The sequence below is a fragment of the Clavelina lepadiformis genome, chromosome 6 (genome assembly GCF_947623445.1).
Source record: "Clavelina lepadiformis chromosome 6, kaClaLepa1.1, whole genome shotgun sequence".
Classification (NCBI taxonomy): Eukaryota; Metazoa; Chordata; class Ascidiacea; order Aplousobranchia; family Clavelinidae; genus Clavelina; species Clavelina lepadiformis.
In genome coordinates, this window is record NC_135245.1 from 1,960,613 (window position 1) to 1,986,315 (window position 25,703).

Consider the following 25,703-nt stretch of genomic DNA (forward strand, 5'->3'; position numbering starts at 1 on the left):
CCACGATATCAGTTCGATTAGTTAAATAAAAACATCTCTTTTTTGGGCCTTTAATTAAAATTCGTCGTAAAAATCGTTATCTGGGCAGCAGTTTTCGTCGTGACCCGCGACTTAATATTTCACGAAACTTTACTTTGCTGAAAAGATACGTCACTGCATCTGTAAGAATTGTCCGTCCATAACGTTTAGTGGAACTTCTAGATCGTTGGTGAAAGTCAGAATTGTTCTGTAAATTGGAACAAGATTGAGAATTGACCTGTACAGACTTTGAATTACTCTTGAAATCGGTCTAAAAATAAATTTTAGTTTCACAGACAAACGCAAGACGTTCCGACCTTACAGGCCGATGCAAACGATGCGTCTGAACTGGACCCCACGCTGCTTCATTTTTGCCAAAACAAAAAGATCAATTTAACTTTTATTTTTCTCAAGTCTCTGTGTTACTTCTCAATTTGTTCTTGCGATTAAAAGAATGTTTTAGTGAAAGTTTCCTATATCACAAGGCAAGTTAATTAAGTTTAGGATAAGTTTAGGGTCATAACATTATTTTTACATTAAAATTGGCTTATCTGGGTTTAACGGCATTACCCAGGCATCAGTACAGCTTGTTGGGCAAACTATAAGGGGAAACGTGGCAGAAAACTCCTGTCAGACTTTGCAATTTCATTATCGACGCCAACTCCACGTTACCGGACTATAGCTGCCCAGAATGGCTTGGCTACGGCTTGACCGGCATCCAGGATTTCCACTCAAGCCTTGTACAAAATAAGGGGAATGGCAAACTCCGAGGTGTGTGAATGTGGCACTGATTACGTAGTATCAACAAGTGGCCTACGCGATGTCATATCTGACTGTTTTATTTAACCGCGTTCTCCATGGAATACCTTGACTGGAGCTCATCTTTTTCTAGTTCAGTGTTTCCCAACAACGATATAGTGCCAAATTGTCTCCTATGGTGACGTCATATAATCATTCATAACGTCACAATTGGGTGACAAATTGGCACCACAACACAACACTATACTACAACAACGGCACAAAAAGTTACCAAGAGATTTCAAACAAAATAAGGGATTAAATTGCAGCTAATGTTTTAAGCACACAAAATTTTGTTTTAACACTTTTGTTTGGTTTTAAAAGTCCGGTAGTAGGCTTATTGTTCTTTTTTTACATTGCCGGTAAAGCAGTAACCAGCTTGTTTGTAAACAATGTAAGAACAATGCAAAAACAAAACAAGCAAGCAAGTAGGCTGTAGTTGCCGGTGTCGTGCCAAATTTGTTCCGGGCATTAAGACGTAGAGGTTTGGCATGACTCGGCATAATTTTTCTTCTTGAAAACCCAGGATATTACCCTCGGGTTTAGAAAAAAATTGCAAGGTTACAAACCTAACTTATAAACAAGAAAAGAATACATACAAACTCATCAGGAATACAAGGTTTTTGATCGAAAAACTTGTGCTAAGTCATTTTTACATCACAATGCCTGGAACAAATTTGGCACGACACCGGTTTATGGTGCCGCGGTTTATTTTACTAAAAACGAGTCGCCGCGAATCAGAAAAGATTGGAAACCACTGCGCCAATTTGTGCTTGTGCATTATTTGCTCTGTGTGCGTTATATTATGATGTAATGTACATGAAACTAGCATAAAATATCTGGCAGACAATGTCAAGCTGGCAGAAACTTTCTGGCAGAATTAAGTGAGCTGGCATTTTTTATTAGATAACTGTAAGGTTTAATGTTTTAGGTTATGGTTCCGCAAATCTAGAATTTTTTGACTATCGCATGACGTGAGGACACTTGTTAAGTGTCAAACACGGCTTGTTTGCCGCTGTGTAAAAATCGTATAATACGCAACACAGCTCGCAGACGACTTTTAACGTATAGGGACAGGATGTTAGTTGTCAGAAATACTGTAGTCATTAAAATAATATATTTTATGTAAATCTTGTTATAGCCTATATAGGCTATGTGATACATTTGAAAGGTAACCTTATTTATTAAAAAAGTTGGTTAACTTGATTCTGCCAGCTTGATTTTTATCATTATATATTTTTATATATAGGCTGCTCTAGTGCAAATAAAAAGCCAATAATGACCACCGGTGCGTAATTATAATTTTGTGAGTTGCTTTTACTTTATCTCCAAGTTATGCATAACTGTATATGAAAGGTTTGTTTATTTATTAAGGTATGTTTTTTACAGGACATATTAAGCAACTATGGCATGGTTGAATTTTTTTGATGACTATGACTTGTTCGATGAGTTTGATGTACCCTATTCCTATGGCGACCGGTATCTATTTCGAGACTATTCTGATGAAGACACGGATTTCTCCGACTGTAGTTACCCTGCTTATGAAGAGAAACTTTACAATCGCTCAAAGAAGGAAAAGGCAACTGGTGTTTGGCAGTACCTTAACGAAGACAGAAAAACATCTAAAACTTTGTGCGATTTTACTATTATTGTTGCGAGTGAGGAATTTAGGGTGCATAAATGTGTGTTGGTGCCACATTCTGAATATTTCAAAACCCTTCTCTCATCAGATTTGCATGACAATTGTAAAAATTCAACAAACATTATCGGAATACCTGTTGATATCATGAAGATTATTGTTGATGGGCTTTACTCTGACGACGACTTATTAACCTGTGACAATGTTGGTGATGTGCTGGCAGCTGCAGATTTTCTACAAATTCCACTCATCAAGGCAGAATGCACTGATTTTATTGTTGCCAACAGCAATGAAGACACACTCCTGGCAGACTGGATATTGTTGAACAAATACAATGCAATGTCTCAGAGCATTGCGCGAAGAGTCGATTTCAGCATCAATTTGTCTTCTAGCAATAAGATCAACGAGTTAGAATTTCATGACTTTGAATCATTTTTGGACTTGAAGGCCGATAACAATGGCATGGATCTGCTTAAATGTATTACCTCCTGGACTGAACACAGGAAAAATGAACGTAAGGAATATTTTCCTAAGTTGTTTGATCGAATTAAGCTGCAGCAACTTAAGACAAAATACTTGAATGAAGCTGAGAGGAGTAACAAGCTTGTGAAAGAGGACTATCCAGAGATCTTGGCAAAAATCAGTGAAATAAAACGGAGTCGTTTCACTGAAGATTGTAGCAGCAATCATATCGCTATCACGCTCAAACGAGATGAGTTTGGACACCAATCAGAATATACAGTCTTTGATGCTACAGAAAAATCATTGTCGCAGACTAAGTCATCTGATACTGATTACCATCCCGTCTATTATCCCGGGAAGGAAAACTCTGTTGTGATTGCGCAGGGTGACAAACTGTTTGCAATAGGAGGAACTCGTCCACAAATCAGCAGATCTTCGACCGAATTTTGGTGCAATTGCATCCAAACAGCGTCTGTAACTAAATGGATTCGTTTGCGAGACTTAAGCGTTGGTAGGCGAAAATTTGGGTGCACAATCTTGGAGGGTTGCATTTATGTAGCGGGAGGGCTTGAGCACAACTCACGCTGGTTGTCCAGCGTCGAAGCTTATGACATTGATGACAAAATGTGGGTTTGGACACCAAGCATGTTGCAGAAACGAGAAGGTTTAACATTGGTCTCCTTCAATGGATGCCTCTACGCCATGGGTGGTACCCCCAACCAGTCACGGGTTCTGCGTTGTGTGGAATGCTATGATGGGGAAATCTGGAGAAGAATTGCGCCCATGAAGAAAACTCGAACAGATTTTGCTGCAGTAGTTCTTAACAATCACATTTATGCAATTGGTGGGAAAACCAGGGGCGACTCTACCACAGCATCGGTGGAGAAGTATGACCCATCAGCTAAAGTGTGGATCTATGTTGCCTCCATGCATAAGCCAAGATCTAATCATACCGCTTGTGTTTCTAACGGAAACATTTATGTAGTTAATTCAAAAGATCACTCTGATGTAGAAGTTTACGACTCTGTGAAGAATTGTTGGATGCTTCTGCAACTAGACAAGTGATGGTGATTTTTTTCTCACTAACTGGTATTAAATGTCCAGTTTTTAATTTTTGTTTTTTGACTCGAGCTCTTAAGTTTGAGTCTGTTAACATTTCCAAAATAATTTTCATTGCATCTTAATTTTATGATATCTCTTCGATAGACATCTTTTATACTGCCACTAGTCATTTATTTGGTTTTAGTTACTTCTATGATCTTGAATTTAGATTCACGCAATTCTTTCTTAGTCAACTTGTGATGCAGTTATAAAGTTACGCTTGTAAATATCTTGTTTGACATGGCATTTTTTCTATGTGGTGCACCTTCTTTTTCCATTTTCGTGATGTAGCATTTGTCAAAGAACGCACTGTAAACACAGTCCCTTTCAAAAGTTGTTCTAATATTATTGAATACAAACTGGTGAATTTTTAGTCTGCTAAGCAATGTAAGCACTTCATACACAGCTGCTATCAGTTCCCTAATAAAATGTTTGAAGAAGTACTAGCAGAAGTGTTCATAGATCATACTAACAAAATCATGCTACGTAATCCTGAGCACAGAGAAACGGTCATTCCATGCAAGTACCAGCTCGACGCAGCTTATCAAACCGATAGTTAAAGAAGCAAACCACCGTAACTTGAAACAACAATAAAAGAATTCCCGAAAACTAGTGTTTACAATTAGGCTGTGGTTTTTCATTTGTGATCTCTTGTACAACGAATTGGAGATAACATTCGTGACGTGGTATGACTTATCATTTTTAGCCTAAAGCCCTAAACCGTACATATAAAATATAAGAATAAGTGAAGCCATATAACAACAGAGCTAAAAAAAATCAGTTTGTTACAATACGGATTATTAGACCATGTAATCTTAAAGTTTAAAACAGATGCTCTTGTTTTCAAATTTCTTCTTTCTTTCTGACCACATTGTCTTGAATCTGTTTTCAATAAACCCGCCCAAGTGTTGGCAGGTTTCACTTATTCCTGGCACCACCATTTCATCGGGCATTCCAATTTTCTGTCGAAGTATTCCAGTTATGAAAACGTCGTCTGTATTTATGCGCTTTGAAGTCAACGACGCTTCCCACAATTGTGTGATGACGCGAACGCTGGTTGTGTAGAATCCACCTTTGCAAAACTTGGGCCAAAATGGCCAACGGTAATCTTTTTCTGAGATATAATTTTTTGATAGCTTCCATCGAATAGGCTTGCTTTCAACCAAGGATGTTTCGAAAGTGCAAATGATTGGAAATTCTGGCCACTTTTCCTCAGAAGTTTTTGCAATGTTTTGATCAACGGCCTCCTTTACTTTAACGAGATCAATCATCATATCATCATCACCACTGGAGTAGAAATATTGACGGGGAAGCTTATCTAAGGTCCACTGCATCCCCGATAACGTCTTCAAACCGACATCTCTGAAATCATTAAAGCATTGTTTATCAAATAGAAATCCATGATTTAGAAGAAGCCAGGTGGAATATGTGAATAAAAAATAACACATCTTTCTCTCACTGGTATGCGTCCGAAGCCTCGACTTGCAATATATCTCCGTATCTGTTATATTCCTCGTCCAATAAAGCTTGAGTAGTTGCCTTTGCTTGACCAATCACAAAAACAATTTGGAAAGTGGCGCCATCCAGATAGCCAATAGAACCCCAGGTGTTACGAATCCATTCGCGACGTATCCCGTAAGATGCTGCCGACTTGATGAAAATAATCATGCTCCAAGATATGTTTTTTCCTGCGAGAATATACCAAGGTCAGTTTCAACGTCGTTTGATGCAAATAAGTGTAATTCAGAATGTTGTAACTTGTTTAATTGCAGTATACCTGTTTTTGTAAGTTTTAGTCATGAATATTAACGTACCAGGTAAACAGCTGCTTTTGTCGTTCTTAAAATAAAACATTGGTTCTTTTAAGATCTTGATCGACTTTGCGGAACTAGAAATTGTGCTATAAAGCGATTTATCGGAAGTGTCGGTTTTGTTCGAGGATGTGACGTTTCTTGATTGCAACGTCATTTCCTTCTGCGTCGCTGCGGTTTTAATGGCTTCTGGACTATTTGACCTTTTACAACTTTGGCTGAAAATCAAAAGCCATGGCTTATTGTTAAACGCAGCATGTGTAAGAAATATTTTTTACTTTTGCACAAGATATTGAGTTAAGAGAAATCGATTTATTCGATTGAAACTTAGGTTTCTGTGTTTTGTTCTGAAAGTCGAAAATGTTTCCGATATATACTTACTGTAGATGCTTTACATAGCTGGCTTGCATGGTAAGCAGTAAGAGATTCCAAGTCACAAACCCCAATACAACAGCAAAATATTTAAAAATTTTGTTGCGACCGTCAAGAAATAGCATTTCTTTTCAAATTAAAAGCTGAAGATATAGGAGTAAGATATATGGATAAAGCAAAAATAAAATTATTCATGATATATTTTAAATCAGAGTTGTAACTCTTTTCAGAGCTTTTCGGTTCGGGTTGGGGCTTAAGTGTGAAACAAAACTGATTCCAGATTTGGGCCCAAAATCATATTCACGCTCTGCCACATTTTCGTCGTAAATTCACTTACACGAATGTGTATGCACTCAGCAGAGCGATTTAAACCTCTCGCAAAGCGCAACAAGAAATGATGATAGTCAAAGAATGGCATGAAAAAATGACCGAAGCAAAAGGGCCAAATGCCTATCACTAAGTTGACTCTTTAAGAGCTTCTTCACATAACCTATCATTGAAATTTTTAAACACTCGTCTGATGATACGGACACAGCAAGGCGATCTTAACCTTTGAAAGCGCTTTCCAGCGTATATAAGTCCCAAAATACACATTTTCATCATCATCAGCTTAGACTAAGTTTGGTTGTTTCGGCTTAATGAGGGTGAGATCTGAATTATTTTTTTCACTTATATTGCAATGGTTTTACATCTTTTCCTTTTATGCGGAGGAATTCAGAGATTAGTCTTAGTTTTTTTTGCACCCATACCCATACGCTATAGGCAGGGTTGCCATCGGTCTGGACTCAAAAATAAGGACGAACAAGAAAAAAAGAAGAATGCCACCTTAAATAGGCACAACTGGAAAAGGCAAGCAATGTTCCAAAAAGGAAAAAACGAGATACTATTTACATGTTCTCCATCTTTGTATCTCTTTGTTACAAAATGGAAATGGTATACTAAAGGTATCAAAATGCCAAAAATACTAATCTTTGCCCTAAAAATAAGACGAAAATAATAACGCAAGTGTAATTAGAGACAAATCTTAGAAATAAGGACGGTAGGGCAATCCTGGCTAAAGTACTATGCAGTAATATGGCGTTTGTAGCGCCACCGTACGGTGACTTTGTCCAAACTTTGAGCTTCAAGCTTTAAATTCTTCGTATTTAGACATTTTGTTAATTACTGTGCGCTTGGTATGCGAGTTTTGCTTGTTTGTGTCTGCTTGGAAAGCAGCCTCGTCATTTGTTCGGAGTTGGGACCCTCAAGCGCCACAGAACTTCATTTCATTTTCACTTAACTAACACTGCGTGCCAGATGTGTAGGTCTTCTGTGGTTAGAGCCTGAGTCATGGTTTTCTTTTCAACTGCAACAAAGCAGGTGAGGGATTATCAAAAATTACTCTCCAAACCTGGATGCTTGTTCGTAAAAGTTTCAGCTAACTTTACAGACAAGCAGCTTACTGACTCCTGTTTTTCATAACGTCAAGACAAATCCTTCTGTATCGAGTTTCCCCGCTTTAAACGGACGACCATAAAGTTGTAAACTGCCTCCTCGACATTAGCTCACCTTACAAATCAAGTTATAAATAAAAACAATTTAACCGGACGTCTTGAATTAGTTAAAACAGACGGACTGCAACCTCTTCACAACCCAGTCTACAGCATGAGACGATCCTAATCACAACCTTGAAAATCACAAACGGTTACTTTAAGCGAGCATTGTGAAATGGTTCGCTTGATTAGTGATTAAATTTATAGAAGCAAGAAACGATTCTTTCTTTTAGTACAGGGATGGCTCGAAATACAGGATGACAACGAATAAATTACGAAAATGAATAAACAATGGACGGAAAAATGGATGAAGGGTTAACAACGGATAACAAAGGATGAAACAACACACTGAAATACGCGACTAAATCACAAACGCTATATACGCGATAGATTACACACAACTCGGCTTTCAATGTTATGTCTTCATGTTTAAAACTTAAAACTAACAATTCTTATCAGGCAATAAATGTTTAAATGGTGAATGTAGCTATTAATAAAGTATGTACATAAAAGTATTAAAATCAGACATTTTGTAAAATACTTAGTTGACAAAGTCATTTAGCGAAGCAAACCTGGTGATCAAATTTCGGTATGACTGTAACCTACCATGCAGAAGTCGAGTGAGGAGTTGGTCAACTTTGATTAATTTAATTCTTGCAAAAAAATTGTAGCACACACAACGCAATTGCAAGTGGCCTTATGGCTATAACTATGTTTTTTCATTTGTGATCTCATGTACAATGAATTGAAGATAAAATCCGTGACGTGGTATGACTTATCCATTTTAGCCTAAAGCCCTAAACCGTACACATAAAACATAAGAATAAGTGAAGCCATATAACAACAGAGTTCAAAAGAAATTCTCTCTGTTACCACACGGACTAGTAAACCATGTAATCTTAAAGTTTAAAACAGATGCTCTTGTTTTCAAATTTCTTCTTTCTTTCTGACCACATTGTCTTGAATTTGTTTTCAAAAAAACCGTCCAAGTGTTGGCAGGTTTCACTTATTCCTGGCACCACCATTCCATCGGGCATTCCACTTTTCCTCAGAAACTTTTGCAATGTTTTGATCAACGGCCTCTTTTAGTTTTACGAGATCAATCATCATATCATCATCATATTTGAGAATCATAAAAATATTTGAGGGAAAGCTTGTCTGAGGTCCACTGCATCCCCGATAACGTCTTGAAACCGACATCTCTGTAATCGTGAAAATGGATTTTGACAAATACGTCTAATGGAGGAGATGAATTTAAAAGGAACACTGAACTGAAAAAACTGGTTTCCCTTTTCCCCAAAACCCATTTTTTAGTATGAGTTCAGTCACGATTAACAACTTATGGGTGTAGGTGACTAGTACACCATTTATCTAAGCACATATTTCACTCACTGGTATGCGTCCGAAGCGTCGACTTGTAATATGTCTCCCTATATGTTATGTTCCTCGTCCAATAGAGCTTGAGTACTTTCCTGTGCTTGACCAATCACAAAAACAGTTTGGAAAGTGGCGCCATCGAGATAGCCAATAGAACCCCAGGCTTTACGAATCCATTCGCGTCGTCTCTCGTAGGATGCAGCCGACTTGATGAAAATAATCATGCTCCAAGATATGTTTCTTTCTGCGAAAATTTACTAAGGTCAGTTTCAACGTCGTTTGACTAAAATAAGTGTAATTCAGAATGTTGAAACTGCTTTTTAATTGCAGTATACTTGTCTTTGAAAGATTTATTCATATTAACGTACCAAGTAAACAGCTGCTTTTGTCGTTCTTGGAATAAAAATTTGGTTCTGTTAAAAAATTGGTCGATTTTGCAAAACTAGAAATTGTGCTATAAAGCGATTTATCGGAAGCGTTGGTTTTGTTCGAGGCTGTGACGTTTCTTGATTGCAACGTCATTTCCTTCTGTGTCGCTGCGGTGTTAATGGCTTCGGGATTATTTGACCTTTTACAACTTTGGCTGCAAATCAAAAGCCATGGCTTATTGTTAAACGACGCATGTGTAAGAAATAATTTACACTTTTACACAAGATATTGAGTTAAGAGAAGTCGATTCATTCGATTGAAACTTAGGTTAATGTCTTTTGTTTTGAAAGTCAAAAATGCTTCCGATATATACTTACTGTTGCAGCTTTACATAGCTGGCTTGCATGGTAAACAGTAACAGAGCCCAAGGCACAAGCCCCAACAGAACTGCAAAATACTTAAAATGTTGGTTGTGACCGTCAAGAAATAGCATTTCTATTCAAATTACAAGCTGAAGATATAGGAGTAAGATATATGAATAAAGTAAAAATAAAATTATTCATGATATATTATGAATCAGAGTTGTAACTCTTTTCAGAGCTTTTCGGTTCGAGTTCGGGTTGGGGCTTAAGTGTGAAACAAAACTGGTTCCAGATTTAGGCAAAAATTCATATTCACACGCTGCCACATTTTCGTCATAAATTCACTTACACGAATGTGTATGCACTCAGCAGAGCGCTTTAAACCTCTCGCATAGCGCATCAAGAAATGATGATAGTCAAAGAATGGCATCAAAATATAACCGAAAGAAAAGGGGCAAACGCCCATCACCAAGTTGAATCTTTAAGAGCTTCTTCAAATAACCTATCATTGAAATTGTTAAACATTCGTCTGCTGATACGGAAACAGCAAGTTGACCTTAACCGGTGAAAGCGCTCTCCAGCGTATATAAGTCCTAAAATATACATTTTTATCATCATTAGCCTAGACTAAATTTGATTGTTTCGGCTTCATGAGGGTGAGATCTGAAATATTTTATTCACTTATATTGCAATGGCTTTACATCTTTTCCTTTTATGCAGAGGAATTCAGAGTTTAGTCTTAGTTTCTTTACACCCACACCCATAAGCTATAGTCAGGGTTGCCATCGGTCCGGACTCAAAAATAAGGTCGAACAGGAACCAAAAAAAAATACCTTAAACAGTGCACAACAGAAGAAGGCAATCAATGTTCCAAAAATGAAAAAACCAGATACTGTTTGCATTTTCTTAATTTTTGTATCTCTTTGGTACAATATGTTATACTGAAGGTGTCAAAATGCCAAAATACGAACCTCCGCCTTAAAAATAAGACGAAAATAAGAACGTAAGTGAAAATAAGGACAAATCTTAGAAGAAAAAACAAAATTTTTTCTAAGACACAGACCTTCAAAAAAAGGAAAATATTAGAAATAAGGACGGTATGGCAACCCTGGCTATAGTGCTATGCAGTACTATGGCGGTTGTAGCGCCACCACATGGCGAATTTGTCCAACCTTTGGGCTATGTACCCTGAATCATGTTTTTATTTTCAACTGTAACAAAGCAGATGAAAACTTATCAAAAATTACTCCCCAAATCTGGATGCTTGTTCGTAAAATCTTCAGCTAACTTTGCAGACAAGCAGCTTACTGACTCCTGTTTTTCATAACGTCACGCCAATTTCTTCAGTTTCGAATTTCCCCGCTGTAAACGGACAATCATGAAGTTGTAAACTGCCTCCTCGACATTAGCTCACCTTACAAGTCAAGTTGTAAATAAAATCAATTTAATCGGACAATTTGAATAAATTAAAACGCTTCAGGCATACAGTGTAGGCCGATCCAAGCCACAACGTTAAAATAACCAACGGTTAGTTCAAGAGCGCAGTGTGAAATGACTCGCTTGATTAATGATTAAATTTATAGAAGCAAGAAACGATTCTTGCTTTGAGTACAGGGATGGCTCGAAATACAGGATGACAACGAATAAATTATGAAAATGAATAAACAATGGACGGAAAAATGGATGAAGGGTTAACAACGGATAACAAAGGATGAAACAACACACTGAAATACGCGACTAAATCACAAACGCTATATACGCGATAGATTACACACAACTCGGCATAGTGTAGTGTTGTCATGTTTAAAAGTTTGAAACTAACAATTCATATCATGCATTAAATGTCTAAATGGTGAATGTGTCACGAGATTTATTTTAGGCACCCGTTTTATAGCAATCACAATGTACACTGTTTTTCTGAACCCCTTTTTATTGATTGATTTAGTCGGACGTGTCCTTTTTGTTGTGTCATTTTTATGTTTGTCTGGTTATGTAACCTATATTTGTTTTATTTCAGTGTTGTTCACATTAGTCATTTTTATGCATGCTCACGTTCTGCCATATTTTACATGTTTAAGTGTACACGTGTTTTTATTCGATCACTGGTGACGTCTCTTCTCGCTACCCCGATGGCTTAATTAGTATTTAGCGTCCCACGTTGATTCTCTCTCATTACGTGGAATTTGTTTTGGTGTGGTATTGCGTGCGGCTGGGAAGTGCCGTGCGAGGGTAGTTTCAGTAACGTTTGGGTGATATAGCAGAAAGACGGATGTTTTTACATAAGAGATATGCCATTAAATGTGAATAAAGAAGACAGAGCTAATTGACTAGCTGCAAAGCGGGAAGGTTCCTGGTAAAGAAAGTTTGGTTACAAATGTACCAATTAATAAAGTAGGCCTATATACATAAAAGTATTAAAATCAGTCGTTTTGTTTCATATATAGTTGACAAAGTCATTTAACGAGGTATGTTGCATTTAAAGTGATCAAATTTCGGTATGACTGTAACTTGCCATGCAGAAGTCGAGATAGAAGTTGGTCAACTTCAATTAACTTAATTCTTTCAAATAAATTGTAGCACACACAAAGCAAGTGCAAGTGGGTATGGCTATGGCTATGTTTTTTCCTTTGTGATCTCTTGTACAACGAATTTAGTATTTGGAGGTAACCTCCGTGACGTGGTATTACTTATATTTTTTATCCTAAAGGCCTAAACCGTACACATAAAATATAAGAATAAGTGGAGCCATATAACAACAGAGCTCAAAAGAAATTCTCTCTGTTATAACACGGACTCGTAAACCATGTAATCTTAAGGTTTAAAACAGATGCTCTTGTTTTCAAATTTCCTCTTTCTTTCTGACCACATTGTCTTGAATCTGTTTTCAATAAACCCGCCCAAGTGTTGGCAGGTTTCACTTATTCCTGGCACCACCATTTCATCGGGCATTCCAATTTTCTGTCGAAGTATTCCAGTTATGAAAACGTCGTCTGTATTTATGCGCTTTGAAGTCAACGACGCTTCCCACAATTGTCTGATGACGCGAACGCTGGTTGTATAGAATCCACCGAGGCAAAACTTGGGCCAGTTTGGCTCACTATAATCTTGTACAGAAATAAAATTTTTGTGTCGTTTATCCCGTATAAGATGGGATGACTCTCTTGTTTGGTAAGTGCAAATGATTGGAAATTCTGGCCACTTTTCCTCAGAAGTTTTTGCAATGTTCTTATCAACGGCCTCCTTTAGTTTTACGAGATCAATCATCATATCATCGTCACCGCTGGAGTAGAAATATTGACGGGGAAGCTTGTCTGAGGTCCACCGCATCCCCGATAACGTTTTCAAACCAACATTTCTGAAATCGTTAAAGCATTGTTTATCAAATAGAAATCCATGATTTAGAAGATGCCAGGTAGAATAATTGTAAGTGAAAAATAACACATCTTTCACTCACAGGTACGCGTCCGAAACGTCGACTTGCAATATATCTCCGTATCTGTCATATTCCTCGTCGAGTACTTTCCTGTGCTTGACCAATCACAAAAACAATTTGGAAAGTGGCGCCATCGAGATAGCCAATAGAACCCCAGGTTTTACGAATCCATTCGCGACGTATCCCGTAAGATGCAGCCGACTTGATGAAAATAATCATGCTCCAGGATATGTTTTTTCCTGCGAAAATATACCAAGGTCAGTTTCAACGTCGTTTGATTTAAATAAGTGTAATTCAGAATGTTGAAACTGCTTTTTAATTGCAGTATACTTGTCTTTAAAAGATTTATTCATATTAACGTACCAAGTAAACAGCTGCTTTTGTCGTTATTGGAATAAAAATTTGGTTCTTTTAAAAACTTGTTCGACTTTGCGGAACTTGAAATTGTGCTATAAAGCGATTTATTGGAAGCGTAGGTTTTGTTCGAGGTTGTGACGTTTCTTGATTGCAACGTCATTTCCTTCTGCGTCGCTGTGTTGTTAACGGCTTCGAGATTATTTGACCTTTTACAACTTTGGCTGCAAATCAAAAACCATGGCTTATTGTTAAACGCAGCATGTGTAAGAAATATTTTTTACTTTTACACAAGATATTGAGTTAAGATAAGTCGATTCATTCGATTGAAACTTAGGTTACTGTCTTTTGTTTTCAAAGTTGAAAATGTTTCTGACATATACTTACTGTTGAAGCTTTACATAGCTGGCTTGCATGGTAAGCAGTAACAGAACCCAAATGACAAGCCCAAACAGAACAGCAAAATACTTAAAAATTTTGTTGTGACCGTCAAGAAATAGCATTTCTTTTCAAATTACAAGCTGAAGATATAGTAGTAAGATATATGGACAAAGCAAAAAAAAATTTATTCGTGATATATTAGGAATCAGAGTTGTAACTCTTTTCAGAGCTTTTCCCGTTCGAGTTCGGGTTGGGGCTTAAGTGTGAAACAAAATTGGTTCCAGATTTGGGCAAAAATTCATATTCACACAATGCCACATTTTCGTCGTAAATTCACTTACACGAATGTGTATGCACTCAGCAGAGCGCTTTAAACCTCTCGCATAGCGCATCAAGAAATGATGGTAGTCAAAGAATGGCATCAAAATATAACCGAAAAAAAGTGGCAAACGTCCGTCACTTAGTTGACTCTTTGAACGTGTCTGCACATAACCTATAATTCAAATTTCAAATCCATCTGTTGGTATGAAAACAGCAAGGCGGCCATCTTGCATCTTGTAATGGCTTTACATCTTTTCCTTTTCTTTAAATGCAGGGAGTAATCTTTTAATTTATTTAGATCTTTACAGTACTGTGACGGTTGTAGCGCCACCGCACGGTGACCTTGTCTAACCTTTGGGCTAACCGCTTTAAATATTTCTTAATTAGACATTGTGTTTATTACTGTGCGCTTGGTATGCGCGTTTTGCTTATTTATGTCTGCTTGGAAAGCAACCTCGTCATTTGTTCGGAGTTGGGACCCTCACGCGCCACAGCACTTCATCTCATTTTCACTTAACTAACACTGCGTGCCAGCTGAGGCCTTTTGTGGTTGGGGCCTGAGTCATGTTTTTTATTTTCAACTGCAACAAAGCAAATGAAGGCTTATCAAATTTAATCCCCAAACCTGGATGCTTGTTCGTAAAATTTTCAGCTAACTTTACAGACAAGCGGCTTTCTGACTCCTGTTTTTCATAACGTCATGCCAACGTCTTCAGTTTCGAGTTTCCCCGCTTTAAACTGACAATCATAAAGTTGTAAACTGCCTCCTCGACATTAACCCATCTTACAAGTCAAGTTATAAATAAAATCAATTTAATCGGACGTCTTGAATAAATTAAAACGCTTTACGCATACAGCGTATTCCGATCCTAGTCACAATAGCGCATACAGCATGGGAGGATCCTAATCACAACCTTGAAAATAACCAACGGTTAGTTCAAGCGCGCAGTTTGAAATGACTCGCTTGATTAATGATTAAATTTATAGAAGCAAGAAACAATTCTTGCTTAATTGAGTACAGGGATGGCTCGAAATACAGGATGACAACGAATAAATTATGAAAATGAATAAACAATGGATGGAAAAATGGATGAAGGGTTAACAACGGATAACAAAGGATGAAACAACACACTGAAATACGCGACTAAATCACAAACACTATATACGCGATAGATTGCACACAACTCGGCATAGTGTAGTGTTATGTTGTCAAGTTTAAAACTTAAAAACTAACAATTCATACCGTGCAGTAAATGTCTAAATGGTGAATGTACCAATTAATAAAGTATATACATAAAAGTATTAAAATCAGACATTTTGTCACATACCGTTATTTAGTTGACAAAGTCATTTAGCGAGGCAAACCTGGTGATCGAATTTCGTTATGACTGTAACCTGCCATGCAGAAGTCGAGATTAAAGTTGGTCAACTTCAATTAACTTAATTCTTTCAAATAAATTGTAGCACACACAACGCAAGTGCAAGTGGGTATGGCTATGGCTATGTTCTTTCATTTGTGATTTCTTGTACAACGAATTGGAGATAACCTCCGTGACGTGTATGACTTATCCTTTTTAGCCTTAAACCCTAAACCAGGGGTGTCCAACCCGTGGCCCGCGCGGTATTTTTCGATATGACTTATAGGCTATTACCAACTACTTGGCCTACGTAATTTATGGCGAACTTACATTCCGAGAAATTGGCATTTATTATTTGTTTACTAATTTCTGACAGCCATGTGAAAAACTCGCTTCGCATTGCTACATCCTCCATCTCACCGAATATTGCCAAACTTGTTTGAGAAAAACAGTGCCAAACTTTACAGTGAAATGTCGACGTGCAGTAACAATTTTGTTGAATTTACTATATCTTGGTATGTTTATTGTTCTTATAATTGCAAAAGAGGATAATTCATATTTCTAAGATTAGAATTTTGGTGTGAGGGTTTTAATTAGAAATTATTAGCAGTAAACATTCAAGTGGCCCGCGCAATCATTCGTAAATCGCATGTGGCCCTTTCGCCAAAAAGGTTGGACACTTCTGCCCTAAACCGTACACATAAAATATAAGAATAAGTGAAGCCATATAACAACAGAGCTCAAAAGAAATTCTCTTTGTTATAACACGAACTCGTAGACCATGTAATCTTAAAGTTTAAAACAGATGCTCTTGTTTTCAAATTTCATCTTTCTTTCTGACCACATTGTCTTGAATTTGTTTTCAAAAAACCCGCCCAAGTGTTGGCAGGTTTCACTTATTCCTGGCACCACCATTTCATCGGGCATTCCAATTTTCTGTCGAAGTATTCCAGTTATAAAAACGTCGTCTGTATTTATGCGCTTTGAAGTCAACGACGCTTCCCACAATTGTCTGATGACGCGAACGCTGGTTGTATAGAATCCACCGAGGCAAAACTTGGGCCAGTTTGGCTCACTATAATCTTGTACAGAAATAAAATTTTTGTCTTGTTTGTCCCGTATAGGATGGGATGATTCTCTTGTTTCGTAAGTGCAAATGATTGGAAATTCTGGCCACTTTTCATCAGAAATTTTTGCAATGTTTTGATCAATGGCCTCTTTTACTTTTACGAGATCAATCATCATATCATCATCACCGCTGGAGTAGAAATATTGACGGGGAAGCTTGTCTGAGGTCCACTGCATCTCTGATAACGTCTGCAAACCGTCATCTCTGAAGTCGTTAATGCATTGTTTATTAAGTAGAAATCCATGATTTAGAAGTACAGTATACCACGTGGAATATGTGAATGAAAAATAACACATCTTTCACTCACAGGTATGCGTCTGAAGCGTCGACATGCCCTATGTCTCCGTATCTGCTATATTTCTCGTCCAATAGAGCTTGAGTAGTTGCCTTTGCTTGACCAATCACAAAAACAGTTTAAAATGTGGCGCCATCGAGATAGCCAATAGAACCCCAGGTTTTACGAATCCATTCGCAACGTCTCCCGTAGGATGCAGCCGAATTAATGAAAATATTCATGCTGATTATGCTATTCTGATCATGCTATTCTGATGAAGAGACTGATTTGTTCGACTATAGTTACCCTGCTTATGAAGAGAATTTTTACAATCGCTTAAAGAAGGAAAAGGCAACTGATGTTTGGCAGTACCTTAACGAAGACAGAAAAACATCTGAAACTTTGTGCAATTTTACTATTATTGTTCCGAGTGAGGAATTTAGGGTGCATAAATGTGTGTTGGTGCCACATTCTGAATATTTCAAAACCCTTCTCTCATCAGATTTGCATGACAATTGTAAAAATTCAACAAACATTATCGGAATACCTGTTGATATCATGAAGATTATTGTTGATGGGCTTTACTCTGACGACGACTTATTAACCTGTGACAATGTTGGTGATGTGCTGGCAGCTGCAGATTTTCTACAAATTCCACTCATCAAGGCACAATGCACTGATTTTATTGTTGCCAACAGCAATGAAGACACACTCCTGGCAGACTGGATATTGTTGAACAAATACAATGCAATGTCTCAGAGCATTGCGCGAAGAGTCGATTTCAGCATCAATTTGTCTTCTAGCAATAAGATCAACGAGTTAGAATTTCATGACTTTGAATCATTTTTGGACTTGAAGGCCGATAACAATGGCATGGATCTGCTTAAATGTATTACCTCCTGGACTGAACACAGGAAAAATGAACGTAAGGAATATTTTCCTAAGTTGTTTGATCGAATTAAGCTGCAGCAACTTAAGACAAAATACTTGAATGAAGCTGAGAGGAGTAACAAGCTTGTGAAAGAGGACTATCCAGAGATCTTGGCAAAAATCAGTGAAATAAAACGGAGTCGTTTCACTGAAGATTGTAGCAGCAATCATATCGCTATCACGCTCGAACGAGATGAGTTTGGACACCAATCAGAATATACAGTCTTTGATGCTACAGAAAAATCATTGTCGCAGACTAAGTCGTCTGATACTGATTACCATCCCGTCTATTATCCCGGGAAGGAAAACTCTGTTGTGATTGCGCAGGGTGACAAACTGTTTGCAATAGGAGGAACTCGTCCACAAATCAGCAGATCTTCGACCGAATTTTGGTGCAATTGCATCCAAACAGCGTCTGTAACTAAATGGATTCGTTTGCGAGACTTAAGCGTTGGTAGGCGAAAATTTGGGTGCACAATCTTGGAGGGTTGCATTTATGTAGCGGGAGGGCTTGAGCACAACTCACGCTGGTTGTCCAGCGTCGAAGCTTATGACATTGATGACAAAATGTGGGTTTGGACACCAAGCATGTTGCAGAAACGAGAAGGTTTAACATTGGTCTCCTTCAATGGATGCCTCTACGCCATGGGTGGTACCCCCAACCAGTCACGGGTTCTGCGTTGTGTGGAATGCTATGATGGGGAAATCTGGAGAAGAATTGCGCCCATGAAGAAAACTCGAACAGATTTTGCTGCAGTAGTTCTTAACAATCACATTTATGCAATTGGTGGGAAAACCAGGGGCGACTCTACCACAGCATCGGTGGAGAAGTATGACCCATCAGCTAAAGTGTGGATCTATGTTGCCTCCATGCATAAGCCAAGATCTAATCATAGGGCTTGTGTTTCTAACGGAAACATTTATGTAGTTAATTCAAAAGATCACTCTGATGTAGAAGTTTACGACTCTGTGAAGAATTGTTGGATGCTTCTGCAACTAGACAAGTGATGGTGATTTTTTTCTCACTAACTGGTATTAAATGTCCAGTTTTTAATTTTTGTTTTTTGACTCGAGCTCTTAAGTTTGAGTCTGTTAACATTTCCAAAATAATTTTCATTGCATCTTAATTTTATGATATCTCTTCGATAGACATCTTTTATACTGCCACTAGTCATTTATTTGGTTTTAGTTACTTCTATGATCTTGAATTTAGATTCACGCAATTCTTTCTTAGTCAACTTGTGATGCAGTTATAAAGTTACGCTTGTAAATATCTTGTTTGACATGGCATTTTTTCTATGTGGTGCACCTTCTTTTTCCATTTTCGTGATGTAGCATTTGTCAAAGAACGCACTGTAAACACAGTCCCTTTCAAAAGTTGTTCTAATATTATTGAATACAAACTGGTGAATTTTTAGTCTGCTAAGCAATGTAATCACTTCATACACAGCTGCTATCAGTTCCCTAATAAAATGTTTGAAGAAGTACTAGCAGAAGTGTTCATAGATCATACTAACAAAATCATGCTACGTAATCCTGAGCACAGAGAAACGGTCATTCCATGCAAGTATCAGCTCGACGCAGCTTATCAAACCGATAGTTAAAGAAGCAAACCACCGTAACTTGAAACAACAATAAAAGAATTCCCGAAAACTAGTGTTTACAATTAGGCTGTGGTTTTTCATTTGTGATCTCTTGTACAACGAATTGGAGATAACATTCGTGACGTGGTATGACTTATCATTTTTAGCCTAAAGCCCTAAACCGTACATATAAAATATAAGAATAAGTGAAGCCATATAACAACAGAGCTAAAAAAAATCAGTTTGTTACAATACGGATTATTAGACCATGTAATCTTAAAGTTTAAAACAGATGCTCTTGTTTTCAAATTTCTTCTTTCTTTCTGACCACATTGTCTTGAATCTGTTTTCAATAAACCCGCCCAAGTGTTGGCAGGTTTCACTTATTCCTGGCACCACCATTTCATCGGGCATTCCAATTTTCTGTCGAAGTATTCCAGTTATAAAAACGTCGTCTGTATTTATGCGCTTTGAAGTCAACGACGCTTCCCACAGTTGTGTGATGACGCGAACGCTGGTTGTGTAGAATCCACCGAGGCAAAACTTGGGCCAAAATGGCCAACGGTAATCTTTTTCTGAGATATAATTTTTTGATAGCTTCCATCGAATAGGCTTGCTTTCAACCAAGGATGTTTCGAAAGTGCAAATGATTGGAAATTCTGGCCACTTTTCCTCAGAAGTTTTTGCAATGTTTTGATCAACGGCCTCCTTTACTTTAACGAGATCAATCATCATATCATCATCACCACTGGAGTAGAAATATTGACGGGGAAGCTTATCTAAGGTCCACTGCATCCCCGATAACGTCTTCAAACCGACATCTCTGAAATCATTAAAGCATTGTTTATCAAATAGAAATCCATGATTTAGAAGAAGCCAGGTGGAATATGTGAATAAAAAATAACACATCTTTCTCTCACTGGTATGCGTCCGAAGCCTCGACTTGCAATATATCTCCGTATCTGTTATATTCCTCGTCCAATAAAGCTTGAGTAGTTGCCTTTGCTTGACCAATCACAAAAACAATTTGGAAAGTGGCGCCATCCAGATAGCCAATAGAACCCCAGGTGTTACGAATCCATTCGCGACGTATCCCGTAAGATGCAGCCGACTTGATGAAAATAATCATGCTCCAAGATATTTTTTTTCCTGCGAGAATATACCAAGGTCAGTTTCAACGTCGTTTGATGCAAATAAGTGTAATTCAGAATGTTGTAACTTGTTTAATTGCAGTATACCTGTTTTTGTAAGTTTTAGTCATGAATATTAACGTACCAGGAAAACAGCTGCTTTTGTCGTTCTTAAAATAAAACATTGGTTCTTTTAAGATCTTGATCGACTTTGCGGAACTAGAAATTGTGCTATAAAGCGATTTATCGGAAGTGTCGGTTTTGTTCGAGGATGTGACGTTTCTTGATTGCAACGTCATTTCCTTCTGCGTCGCTGCGGTTTTAATGGCTTCTGGACTATTTGACCTTTTACAACTTTGGCTGAAAATCAAAAGCCATGGCTTATTGTTAAACGCAGCATGTGTAAGAAATATTTTTTACTTTTGCACAAGATATTGAGTTAAGAGAAATCGATTTATTCGATTGAAACTTAGGTTTCTGTGTTTTGTTCTGAAAGTCGAAAATGTTTCCGATATATACTTACTGTTGATGCTTTACATAGCTGGCTTGCATGGTAAGCAGTAAAAGATTCCAAGTCACAAACCCCAATACAACAGCAAAATATTTGAAAATTTTGTTGCGACCGTCAAGAAATAGCATTTCTTTTCAAATTAAAAGCTGAAGATATAGGAGTAAGATATATGGATAAAGCAAAAATAAAATTATTCATGATATATTTTAAATCAGAGTTGTAACTCTTTTCAGAGCTTTTCGGTTCGGGTTCAGGCTTAAGTGTGAAACAAAACTGATTCCAGATTTGGGCCCAAAATCATATTCACGCTCTGCCACATTTTCGTCGTAAATTCACTTACACGAATGTGTATGCACTCAGCAGAGCGCTTTAAACCTCTCGCAAAGCGCAACAAGACATGATGATAGTCAAAGAATGGCATGAAAAAATGACCGAAGCAAAAGGGCCAAATGCCCATCACTAAGTTGAATCTTTAAGAGCTTCTTCACATAACCTATCATTGAAATTGTTAAACACTCGTCTGATGATACGGACACAGCAAGGCGATCTTAACCTTTGAAAGCGCTTTCCAGCGTATATAAGTCCCAAAATACACATTTTCATCATCATCAGCTTAGACTAAGTTTGGTTGTTTCGGCTTAATGAGGGTGAGATCTGAATTTTTTTTTTTCACTTATATTGCAATGGTTTTACATCTTTTCCTTTTATGCGGAGGAATTCAGAGATTAGTCTTAGTTTTTTTTGCACCCATACCCATACGCTATAGGCAGGGTTGCCATCGGTCTGGACTCAAAAATAAGGACGAACAAGAAAAAAAGAAGAATGCCACCTTAAATAGGCACAACTGGAAAAGGCAAGCAATGTTCCAAAAAGGAAAAAACGAGATACTATTTACATGTTCTCCATCTTTGTATCTCTTTGTTACAAAATGGAAATGGTATACTAAAGGTATCAAAATGCCAAAAATACTAATCTTTGCCCTAAAAATAAGACGAAAATAATAACGCAAGTGTAATTAGGGACAAATCTTAGAAATAAGGACGGTAGGGCAATCCTGGCTAAAGTGCTATGCAGTAATATGGCGTTTGTAGCGCCACCGTACGGTGACTTTATCCAAACTTTGAGCTTCAAGCTTTAAATTCTTCGTATTTAGACATTGTGTTAAATACTGTGCGCTTGGTATGCGAGTTTTGCTTGTTTATGTCTGCTTGGAAAGCAGCCTCGTCATTTGTTCGGAGTTGGGACCCTCAAGCGCCACAGCACTTCATTTCATTTTCACTTAACTAACACTGCGTGCCAGCTGTGTAGGTCTTCTGTGGTTGGAGCCTGAGTCATATTTTTCTTTTCAACTGCAACAAAGCAGGTGAGGGATTATCAAAAATTACTCCCCAAACCTGGATGCTTGTTCGTAAAAGTTTCAGCTAACTTTACAGACAAGCAGCTTACTGACTCCTGTTTTTCATAACGTCAAGACAAATCCTTCTGTATCGAGTTTCCCCGCTTTAAACGGACAATTATAAAGTTGTAAACTGCCTCCTCGACATTAGCTCACCTTACAAGTCAAGTTATAAATAAAAACAATTTAATCGGACGTCTTGAATTAGTTAAAACAGACGGATTGCAACCTCTTCACAACCCAGTCTACAGCATGAGACGATCCTAATCACAACCTTGAAAATCACAAACGGTTACTTTAAGCGAGCATTGTGAAATGGTTCGCTTGATTAGTGATTCAATTTATAGAAGCAATAAACGATTCTTTCTTTTAGTACAGGGATGGCTCGAAATACAGGATGACAACGAATAAATTACGAAAATGAATAAACAATGGACGGAAAAATGGATGAAGGGTTAACAACGGATAACAAAGGATGAAACAACACACTGAAATACGCGACTAAATCACAAACGCTATATACGCGATAGATTACACACAATTCGGCTTTCAATGTTATGTCTTCATGTTTAAAACTTAAAACTAACAATTCTTATCAGGCAATAAATGTTTAAATGGTGAATGTAGCTATTAATAAAGTATGTACATAAAAGTATTAAAATCAGACATTTTGTAAAATACTTAGTTGACAAAGTCATTTAGTGAAGCAAACCTGGTGATCAAATTTCGGTATGACTGTAACCTACCATGCAGAAGTCGAGTGAGGAGTTGGTCAACTTTGATTAATTTAATTCTTGCAAAAAAATTGTAGCACACACAACGCAATTGCAAGTGGCTATGGCTATAACTATGTTTTTTCATTTGTGATCTCATGTACAACGAATTGGAGATAAAATCCGTGACGTGGTATGACTTATCCATTTTAGCCTAAAGCCCCAAACCGTACACATAAAACATAAGAATAAGTGAAGCCATATAACAACAGAGTTCAAAAGAAATTCTCTCTGTTACCACACGGACTAGTAAACCATGTAATTTTAAAGTTTAAAAAAAATCCTCTTGTTTTCAAATTTCCTCTTTCTTTCTGACCACATGCTCTTGAATTTATTTATGTCTAATCCGCCCAAGTGTTGGCAGGTTTCATTTATTCCTGGCACCACCATTTCATCGGGCATTCCAATTTTTCTGTCGAAGTATTCCAGTTATGAAAACGTCGTCTGTATTTATGCGCTTTGAAGTCAACGACGCTTCCCACAATTGTGTGATGACGCGAACGCTGGTTGTGTAGAATCCATCGAGGCAATACTTGGGCCAAAATGGCCAACGGTAATCTTTTTCTGAGATATAATTTTTTGATAGCTTTCATCGAATAGGCTTGCTTATAACCCAGCTTGTTTCGTATGTGCAAATGATTGGAAATTCTGGCCACTTTTTCTCAGAAACTTTTGCAATGTTTTGATCAACGGCCTCTTTTAATTTTACGAGATCAATCATCATCATATTTGAGAATCATAAAAATATTTGAGGGAAAGCTTGTCTGAGGTCCACTGCATCCCCGATAACGTCTTGAAACCGACATCTCTGTAATCGTGAAAATGGATTTTGACAAATACGTCTAATGGAGGAGATGAATTTAAAAGGAACACTGAACTGAAAAAACTGGTTTCCCTTTTCCCCAAAACCCATTTTTTAGTATGAGTTCAGTCACGATTAACAACTTATGGGTGTAGGTGACTAGTACACCATTTATCTAAGCACATATTTCACTCACTGGTATGCGTCCGAAGCGTCGACTTGTAATATGTCTCCATATATGTTATGTTCCTCGTCCAATAAAGCTTGAGTACTTTCCTGTGCTTGACCAATCACAAAAACAGTTTGGAAAGTGGCGCCATCGAGATAGCCAATAGAACCCCAGGCTTTACGAATCCATTCGCGTCGTCTCTCGTAGGATGCAGCCGACTTGATGAAAATAATCATGCTCCAAGATATGTTTCTTTCTGCGAAAATTTACTAAGGTCAGTTTCAACGTCGTTTGACTAAAATAAGTGTAATTCAGAATGTTGAAACTGCTTTTTAATTGCAGTATACTTGTCTTTGAAAGATTTATTCATATTAACGTACCAAGTAAACAGCTGCTTTTGTCGTTATTGGAATAAAAATTTGGTTCTGTTAAAAAATTGGTCGATTTTGCAAAACTAGAAATTGTGCTATAAAGCGATTTATCGGAAGCGTAGGTTTAGTTCGAGGCTGTGACGTTTCTTGATTGCAACGTCATTTCCTTCTGTGTCGCTGCGGTGTTAATGGCTTCGGGATTATTTGACCTTTTACAACTTTGGCTGCAAATCAAAAGCCATGGCTTATTGTTAAACGACGCATGTGTAAGAAATAATTTACACTTTTACACAAGATATTGAGTTAAGAGAAGTCGATTCATTCGATTGAAACTTAGGTTAATGTCTTTTGTTTTGAAAGTCAAAAATGCTTCCGATATATACTTACTGTTGCAGCTTTACATAGCTGGCTTGCATGGTAAACAGTAACAGAGCCCAAGGCACAAGCCCCAACAGAACTGCAAAATACTTAAAATGTTGGTTGTGACCGTCAAGAAATAGCATTTCTATTCAAATTACAAGCTGAAGATATAGGAGTAAGATATATGAATAAAGTAAAAATAAAATTATTCATGATTTATTAGGAATCAGAGTTGTAACTCTTTTCAGAGCTTTTCGGTTCGAGTTCGGGTTGGGGCTTAAGTTTGAAACAAAACTGGTTCCAGATTTAGGCAAAAATTCATATTCACACGCTGCCACATTTTCGTCATAAATTCACTTACACGAATGTGTATGCACTCAGCAGAGCGCTTTAAACCTCTCGCATAGCGCATCAAGAAATGATGATAGTCAAAGAATGGCATCAAAATATAACCGAAAGAAAAGGGGCAAACGCCCATCACCAAATTGAATCTTTAAGAGCTTCTTCAAATAACCTATCATTGAAATTGTTAAACATTCGTCTGCTGATACGGAAACAGCAAGTTGACCTTAACCGGTGAAAGCGCT

At 37.5% G+C, this 25,703-nt stretch overlaps 7 protein-coding genes across 7 annotated transcripts; 2 read left to right on the forward strand and 5 right to left on the reverse strand.

Moving 5' to 3' along the window:
- Nucleotides 1–1,793: 1,793 nt before the first annotated feature.
- Nucleotides 1,794–4,391, forward strand: LOC143462469 (kelch-like protein 41a). Its single transcript, XM_076960654.1, has one exon. It carries the CDS (start codon nucleotides 2,222–2,224, stop codon nucleotides 3,980–3,982), a length of 1,761 nt encoding a protein of 586 aa, XP_076816769.1. The 5' UTR covers nucleotides 1,794–2,221; the 3' UTR covers nucleotides 3,983–4,391.
- A 237-nt stretch (nucleotides 4,392–4,628) lies between these two features.
- LOC143462111 (beta-1,3-galactosyltransferase brn-like) lies at nucleotides 4,629–5,986 on the reverse strand. Its single transcript, XM_076960153.1, has 3 exons — nucleotides 5,833–5,986; nucleotides 5,478–5,706; nucleotides 4,629–5,380 (listed from the first exon to the last, which is right to left on the reverse strand). The coding sequence occupies exons 1-3, from the start codon at nucleotides 5,984–5,986 to the stop codon at nucleotides 4,834–4,836; spliced, it is 930 nt and encodes a 309-aa protein (XP_076816268.1). The 3' UTR covers nucleotides 4,629–4,833.
- A 1,962-nt stretch (nucleotides 5,987–7,948) lies between these two features.
- On the reverse strand, nucleotides 7,949–9,753 carry LOC143462470 (uncharacterized). Its single transcript, XM_076960655.1, has 3 exons — nucleotides 9,479–9,753; nucleotides 9,126–9,354; nucleotides 7,949–8,935 (listed from the first exon to the last, which is right to left on the reverse strand). The coding sequence occupies exons 1-2, from the start codon at nucleotides 9,630–9,632 to the stop codon at nucleotides 9,164–9,166; spliced, it is 345 nt and encodes a 114-aa protein (XP_076816770.1). The 5' UTR covers nucleotides 9,633–9,753; the 3' UTR covers nucleotides 7,949–8,935; nucleotides 9,126–9,163.
- A 2,899-nt stretch (nucleotides 9,754–12,652) lies between these two features.
- LOC143462112 (beta-1,3-galactosyltransferase brn-like) lies at nucleotides 12,653–13,168 on the reverse strand. The gene has a single exon (XM_076960154.1). The coding sequence runs from the start codon at nucleotides 13,166–13,168 to the stop codon at nucleotides 12,653–12,655; it is 516 nt and encodes a 171-aa protein (XP_076816269.1).
- Nucleotides 13,169–16,477: 3,309 nt separating this feature from the next.
- On the reverse strand, nucleotides 16,478–16,993 carry LOC143462113 (beta-1,3-galactosyltransferase brn-like). The gene has a single exon (XM_076960156.1). It carries the CDS (start codon nucleotides 16,991–16,993, stop codon nucleotides 16,478–16,480), a length of 516 nt encoding a protein of 171 aa, XP_076816271.1.
- Nucleotides 16,994–17,513: 520 nt separating this feature from the next.
- Nucleotides 17,514–19,029, forward strand: LOC143462114 (kelch-like protein 41a). Its single transcript, XM_076960157.1, has one exon. The coding sequence runs from the start codon at nucleotides 17,650–17,652 to the stop codon at nucleotides 19,027–19,029; it is 1,380 nt and encodes a 459-aa protein (XP_076816272.1). The 5' UTR covers nucleotides 17,514–17,649.
- A 646-nt stretch (nucleotides 19,030–19,675) lies between these two features.
- On the reverse strand, nucleotides 19,676–21,360 carry LOC143462471 (beta-1,3-galactosyltransferase brn-like). Its single transcript, XM_076960656.1, has 4 exons — nucleotides 21,258–21,360; nucleotides 20,880–21,094; nucleotides 20,525–20,753; nucleotides 19,676–20,427 (listed from the first exon to the last, which is right to left on the reverse strand). The coding sequence occupies exons 1-4, from the start codon at nucleotides 21,284–21,286 to the stop codon at nucleotides 19,881–19,883; spliced, it is 1,020 nt and encodes a 339-aa protein (XP_076816771.1). The 5' UTR covers nucleotides 21,287–21,360; the 3' UTR covers nucleotides 19,676–19,880.
- Nucleotides 21,361–25,703: the final 4,343 nt, after the last annotated feature.